The following is a 7,849-nucleotide window of genomic DNA, read 5'->3' on the forward strand; positions in this document are numbered from 1 at the left end:
TATATATATATATGACAGACAATTTTAATATTCGACTGTTCGTTTTGGCATAGTATAGGATATGGCCTGTTATGTCTGTTTCGCACGTTTTTGAATATATTAAGTTGTCTTTCATTATAGAGAACAAGTAGTTTTTAATTACCAGAATCAATCCTGTCAAAGCTGCCCTCTATTAATCTCAATCTAAAAAAATAGTGCAACCTTGGAACCATGAAACCATGTGAAAAGCTTAAACAACACTGGGGAAATAGTGCGTATTTTAATTGTTAACTTTGAAAAATAAATGTGCTAAATTATAGGTGTTTTCATAAGAAAACAGAACAAACGTCGCCACACCAAAGTTCCAAAGAAAAAAAAGGAAAATTGAATACGTTTTTGAACGTTGAACGTTTTTGAAAAAAAATGTCTCCTTTGTGCACCCTTGAGTATTTTGCCAGTTATGTGCGTGCTTTTGTTCTGTTTTTGCTGTTTGCTGTAAAAATAGCCTATTTCCATATTTTGACGGGTAGGTCTTAATGATTAAGGTTGTGATGCTTTAGCGTAAAAACGCATAGCCTATTGGATTATAGTCAGTGGCTATTTTTGACGCAGGCCTATATATTAGACAGTTTATAATAAATTGTTTCAATCAGGAGAATTTTAACTGCTGGTGCTGAGGGAAGGTTGGTACATTATTGACAGATGAGCTGAGCCATCGATTTTAATAGGCTATTTTATTACTCAGCTATTTTATTACTAACAATTTAATTAAAATGTTTCATTTGTGACTAATGAAATTAAACATGCACATAGCTTTTTTTATGTGTAGATTTATATGAATAGCTAATTTATTAATGCAGCCTGTATGTGATTGCCATACAAATGTTTTAGGAGTATTTCTGGGGGTTGCTGAAGCAACTGTTAGGTCAATTAAGTCCACTGTATTTTGCTTCATCAGTGTGTGTATACTAGCCTGTGTTTCGTGTGGTTTCACTCTTTCAGATGAAGTTCCCAAAGCACCAAATGTGTTTATGATGTCTCCGTGTGAATCCTCACCTGGTTCCCTACTTGTTGGCTGTTTGGCCACTGGGTTCTCACCTGCTGAATCTGTCAATTTCAAATGGATGGATCAGCGCGGAAATTCTTTGACTAATTTCATCCAGTACCCCACAGTAGGAACTGGAAACAAGATGTTGAAAGTCAGCCATATAACTATTAATGAAGCAGAATGGAATCAAAGTAAAATTATCTGTGAAGCAGGACACCCATCAGGAAAAGTCACAGAAACATTCACAACAGGTAACAACAGACATTAACAGGATAAACATTAAATTAAACTGTTGAGGTACACCGTAAAATTTTAAGTTTGCAAAATGTCAGTTGTCCTTCACATATTTTTATTGTACATAAACTTTGTTTTAATTACAGTGAAACCACAAACACCAACCCTGAGCTTGGTTCTTGTAACAACTTCGAAAAGTACATCCGTCATGTGTGTCATTGAGGATTTCTATCCCAAGAAGATCGATGTACAATGGAAAGTGAATAATACCAAAGGCATGAGCCAGCTAAAACTGGAAAGCAAACTGAATGATACAGGTCATTACACAGCATACAGTTTTTATGAAGTCAGCAGAGAGAATTGGGATGTGAATACTCAGTATACCTGTGAGGTCACACACCGGGGAGAACAGTTTACCACGACAGCATACTTCAAAGGTAGGTCATCGAATGTCGATTTGCTCTCTCTAGTTCATGCTTTGATTTCTATTTCAAATTCACACAAAGATACACTCCTTCAAACTAATCCCAATTCACATATATACACATTAATCCAAATTTACAAATGAAGAAATATTTACTTTCTTGCTCCCTTGTAGCTAAATTTGCACTGACACTGAAGCCACCAAGTCAGAGAGAAATATTTTTAAAAAATGAAGTTGTCTTGGAAGCTGTTGTTTCTGGAGATATAAAAGATACAGTGGAAAAAGCTTCAGTGTCATGCTCAGTGAAAGAAACTAAAATCGATGTGAGACCAGGAACAGTCAAGTTTTCTAATGACATTTCACAGTCTATAAAAAAACACAATGTCACTGTTAACACAAAGAAATGGTTTGATGGTGAAATGGTCACCTGCACCACCAGTGACACAAATAATAACAGAGACATCAAGCAGACGATCCGTTTTCATAAAGGAGGTAAGTCAGTCTAAAACTTATAATTACCTTTGTGGCTCTATGTGCATAGATGCTGAAAGGTTGTAAACAATTGTATTGCTTGGAAAAAAATTTTATTGCCTGCAAGACCATTTGAAAGGATTTTGCTGTCAAAAAGATTAGACTGCCTTGATATAACACTATTGTTATATATTATTATCTGATTTTCTGTTTGTTTAATAAAGCTTTATCACTTCCTCCAATTCAGATGGAAATAAACCAAATGTTATCATTTACAAACCTGATAGTATGGACAAAGATCATGTTTCTCATGTGTGTGAGGTCACCAGTCCTAAACTCGGCGATGTCTATATCATGTGGAAAGTGGGTGAAGAGCCTTACAGAGAGGGCACAACCAGTGCTCCCATCCATCAAAAGGACTCCACGTCTGTTCTCAGCATCCTAACAATGACAAAAGAAGACTATAAAAAGCTCAGCACCACCATCACCTGCGCAGTCAAACATGCCAACATGGATAATATAAATGCTCCATTACAAGCTTCAACAAGCCAAAGTAAATGGAAAGAGTGTCCATTAAGTACTGACTACTAGTTATCTGTTGTTCACTTGTACGTTCGCCAGTGCTTTTGTCCTGTTGCTCATTTGTCAGATTATGTATCTTCGATGTTGTTGTTTGTGCATATTTCTGTCTGTATGTCTGTATTACTTTACAGCATGGGTCAAACATCAAAGTCAAATTACACTCAAGACTAAAGTAAATATGGTCACATGAAAACATAGTCAGAACAATATCATAGAGCGTCTTTATGTCTTGTTCTGTGCTTACTGTACTGCGATTAGCCTCTAATATAACATGCCATTTTCTGTGTTGTTTTACAAGCAATAAATATTTGTGTTTGCATGATTTAGTCCAGCTCTCACATTGCTTTCCTAATCAGAAACATTGTGTGCTTCACTCTCTACTCTCAGTTAATTCAGTATTTAGAGAAATTAGAATATTTTTTTTGTCTCTGTCTCTAGTAAAGTCACTTATTCAATTCTAAAGATAACCATCAAAGTCACAAGAATGTATTGACCTTTTCAATCAATGAAACATACAGATGGTATATGTGATATTTTTATGTGTAGGCTACTTGTATTACTAGTATGTCAGTATTAGATACTGAGTTGAAAAGAGTAAGTTACTTGATAAGCATACCATAAATGTAATAATATGCCTATGTACATTTTGATAAAGTGTATGTTCTACTGCACTGACAATGTCTAATAGACAGGACAATTATGTAATGTATGTTTGTCTCTTCAGTGTACAGTGTGTGTGCAAATGAATATATGCGAGGACACATATGCAGTCACAAAGCCATCATGTTCTTAAGTGTTTATATAACACTAACTAAAAGTTTAATAATACTGAACTTTAAATTGAGGATGTATCATTTCTGTCTCCTGTGTTTTCTTTTCTAGGTGAGCCACCTGAGCCAGAGACAGGCTTTGCTCTGGACTGCAATAAAGATGTTCTGGAGGAGGATGAGTTCAGAAGTCTCTGGTCCACTGCCACCTCATTTATCTTCCTCTTCCTCTTTTCTCTGACCTACAGCGCTGAGCTCAGCTTCTTCAAGGTAATACAAATATTACTAAATAACGTGCTGAACATTTTAAGTAAGATGATGCCTTTTGGAACTTTTACTGCATGTTCTTAGTGTTATATGAATGATTCAATTTAGATTGCATTAAGTCTTTAATGTGTTTTTAACTATAGATATATATATATTTTGCAGGTGAAGCAGTGATGATTTGTTAAAAGAATTTGTGAAGACTCCAAGGTTTCTTATTTGTTTTGTGACTAATTAAATGTGAGTCTAATCTATTTTGAAATAAAAAAGGAAAATAACCATGTCATCTCTCTCTTTTGCTCAGTCTGTTCCTGTCTTTCTGTAAGTTTGTCTGGAAAAACATATAGGCTTACTGAGATGTTGAAACTACATAATTTGCCTCTGCACAAACATTATTGAAGACACTGATAAATATGTACTGAGTGTTCACACTCATCAGTAAAGACTTATTATGTCTCTGTCAAATCATCTTGATTTTACTCCTTCAAATATTATTAGAAGCCTCTTACTACAAGTGACATTATCATGCATTTTCAGTAGATGTTACTCTGGTATTAGTAGAGATCCCTCAGAACATACTAAAATGTGAGAATATAATCTATAAAGATATACAGCCATGACTTCAGTCTTGATGTGTTTGCTGCTTATCTAAAAGCATGAGGGCAAAAAATTCTGTACTTTTCAGACGAACTGCTAAATCAAACTTTAATAAAGTAAAGATTTCAAACTCCATTGGAATGTTTTGAGAAGTGTCATATCTCAAGCAGATCTGAAAAATTGTTTTGTTTGTTTAGTTGTTCAGAAATTAATGCTCAAATTAAGTGTCAAACTGCACAGAAATGACATGTTCCAAGAAAAGCTGGAGATTATGGTACTTCTGAAATGTATTTCACATCACATTTCACTGCATGTTTCTCTCTGGGTTTTCAGTTGATGTATTTGAATATTTAATCTCTGGGGATCCAGTGCAGATGCACATCTCACATTCAACAGCTGCAAACTGTTGAGCACTCAAATTTTTTTTTTTAAATAGCCAAAGATTAATAAACTGAACAAGCCATATGCAGTTCTTAACAAGCTTGATGAATTACAAACAATTCAAAACAAATGGCCATACTGTAAAATATATAATATTTATTTAAACATTGTTTACTCTGTGATTTGATTTAATTATAACAACATCCTCTTAATGTATATCCATTAATAATAATGCTCATTAATACACTTAAGATCCACTTTAATTACATTACAAGCCAACCTCAAAGTTTGATCACAAACTTTACTTGTTTAGTTACATGTTGTGGTCTATCTAAAATGATGCCGCTTGAAATGTGCTGAGAATTTGGAGAGTTGCAATAAAACTTTACAATTATTTCAATATCAATATATTTCAAAGTAATTTTACTTTGCTGATATATGCAAATGTGTTGGGCGAGTGTTTAATTTGACTAAGTACTCTCCAAGGAATTTCAGAAGGTCAAAATTAGATCTATTCGAGAATGTCTTTCTTCCTCTTTTTTTCTCACACCTGCTGAAGTGAAACTGTGTTCATGTTGATGACTAACAATTCTTAGAAAGGTTGAAATGATCAAAGTTAATACTGAAGCCTGCAACAACGTATTAAGTTGGTTTGCGAAAACCAATTTTAATGCTATTTAAACATATTCTTCTTCTTCTGAGACTACATTTTCTGACTCTAAGGCCATGAGTCCACGTGTTACTATTTCTAAGCCATTTAAACTCATTCAAACTTCCACTCAAATATTTCTAAAATTTCTAATCTATCTATCCATCCATCCATCCATCCGGCAAGCAATCTGTCTGTCTGTCTGTCAGTCTGTATATCTATCTATATGTATGTCTGTCTGTCTGTCTATCTGTTTATTCAATTCAATTCAATTCAATTCAATTCAATTCAATTAAAGACATGCTTTATTGGCATGACTGTAAAAATACAATATTGCCAAAGCTTTGAATATATGTGGAGGAACATAATAATAACAATGAGAATATCTAAATAATAGAAGAGAGAGAGAGAGAGAGAGAGAGAGAGAGAGAGAGAGAGAGAAAAACATTACAACAATTTAAACTTAAATAAACAGTGTAATAAAACAGAACATGTGAACATTTGATACCACAGTGTTTAACATATAAATACATACATGCTGAGGATCACTGTGATAGACAGTAGGAGACACACTGAGGTCAGACATAATACACTCATCACACACATTCACCTGCTGTATCTCAGGCTGTGGCACATCCAAACATTTCTCGCAGCCAGTGTTGCTGTCTGTCACTCTCCTATTATTATCTTTATTTGTTCCTCTTCAGTCATGGCTGTAAAGTTCTTTACGATGTTTGAGAATTTATTTATATATAAAGTTTATATATAGGTCACTTACTGATTTAAATTTGTGGCAGTGAAGGAGAAAGTGCACTTCTGTCTCAATCTCTCCTGTCACACAGTGAGCACACACTCTTTGCTCTCTGGGTAACCAGCTCTTTTTGTGTCTGCCAGTCTCAATGGCTAGATTGTGCTCACTAAGGCTTGAGTACTCACAAGTACTCAAGCCTGTACTTGGTCAGGATTTGTCTCTGCTTTGTGTCTCTGACACTCTGGAGATATTCTTCCGATTCATAATTTGATTTTATAGTTCGATATAGTTGTAATTTACTTTGTGTTTTAATTTCTTGATCCCAATGTTCCAGATATATATTTTTAGATTGTTTGATAATTTGATTTATTTTGATGTTATTGATGCAGTGCTGGTCTGAGGCTGATTAGTGTTAGTAGAGTTAGTCAGGTTAGTAAGTTTCAGAACCAGTTGACTTAGGGGACTTTTTTCGGGGTTCAGTTCCTTTGTAACGCTTTAAAATGTAGCGATTCTGTGGGACTTGATTTTAGATGCATCCAGAATTTGAGGGATCTTTTTTGTATATTAATGATCAATGAGAATCGGCCTAATTCTGCCATACATGCATTATTGGGTTTTCTCCTTTGTAATTTTAGAATCTTTTTGCAGAATTCTGTGTGTAGGGCTTCTGTTGGATGTCTGTCCCATCTAGTGTAGCTCTGATCATTAAGTGGACCCCATACCTCACTTCCATCTATCTATCTGTCTTTCGGTCGGTCTTGTCTGTCTGTCTGTCTAGTATTGTATCTTTCTGAAACATGCTAGCAATGTGATGATGTGATGTGTCTCCCCTGCACGCCGATGACGGCCACACGGAGTGCGTTTCCTGCTTGAGAAAATCCCATGCGGAAGCTGCGCTCACGGAAGCTATTTGCTCCCATTGCGAGAGCTTCAGTCTCGCCTCTCTCCGCTCACGGATCGCTTTCTTTTCAGAGAGCGACTCAGCCCCCTGGGCCCTCCTGTTTTCTTCCTCCCAGGGACCTGTGAGGAAAAAACAGCGGGGCAAAGAGGTCGAGCGATCGGCTACGAGCGAGCGATTGGGAGATAGATGGCCAGCCTTGTGGTGCTCGAGCGTCATTTATGGTTGATGCTGACGGAGATTAAGGACGAGGATAAGATCCCCTTCCTCAATGCTCCAGTCTCTCCCAAAGGTCTTTTCGGCCCGGCGGTCAAAGGATTCACTGAACCCTGCACGGAGGCACAGAAATTGTCCCAGGCTATGCGACATTTCCTGCCTAAGCTCTCCAGCTCCGCTGCTGCTCCAGCTCGCCCTAAATCTGCGCCGACTCAGCAGCCCGCAAAACCAGCACCTGCCGCCCCCGCTGTTCAGCCTGCTAAAGTGCAGCAGACACGGGGACGCTCTCACTCAGCCAAACGCTATCCTCTTCCAGGGTGCGAACTACGGGGGAGCTAGGGGGAGCTCGGCTCCCCTTAATAAGACATGGGCTCCCCTGAAAACGTGATTTGTGAAATTTTGGGGGGTCTCAAAAAATATTGACAATGTGTTATTTTGACGTGCAATTTCAGTTTTGTGTAATGTGATCATCGTGGATTATTATGTGTAAAATTGCAAAAATATCGTTCATTCGTGCGTGACGGCGATTTAAACCTAATTCACTTCAATTAAGATAACTATACATGCTATTCTTGTCATGAGCATCAA

The 7,849-nt window shown here is 36.6% G+C and overlaps 1 gene segment (V, D, J or C); it reads left to right on the plus strand.

Annotated features, from left to right (window-relative positions):
• Positions 1-6,557, plus strand: part of LOC107583068 (Ig mu chain C region-like) — an 11,219-nt gene extending 4,662 nt beyond the window's left edge. Inside the window, 6 exon segments of the C gene segment in view lie at positions 982-1,278; positions 1,408-1,698; positions 1,860-2,177; positions 2,404-2,709; positions 3,621-3,775; positions 6,537-6,557. Of these exon segments, the coding sequence occupies positions 982-1,278; positions 1,408-1,698; positions 1,860-2,177; positions 2,404-2,709; positions 3,621-3,775; positions 6,537-6,557 (1,388 nt within the window).
• Positions 6,558-7,849: the final 1,292 nt, after the last annotated feature.

Source organism: Sinocyclocheilus grahami, unplaced genomic scaffold, assembly GCF_001515645.1.
Source record: "Sinocyclocheilus grahami isolate Dianchi unplaced genomic scaffold, SAMN03320097.WGS_v1.1 scaffold49.1, whole genome shotgun sequence".
In the NCBI taxonomy this organism is placed as follows: Eukaryota; Metazoa; Chordata; class Actinopteri; order Cypriniformes; family Cyprinidae; genus Sinocyclocheilus; species Sinocyclocheilus grahami.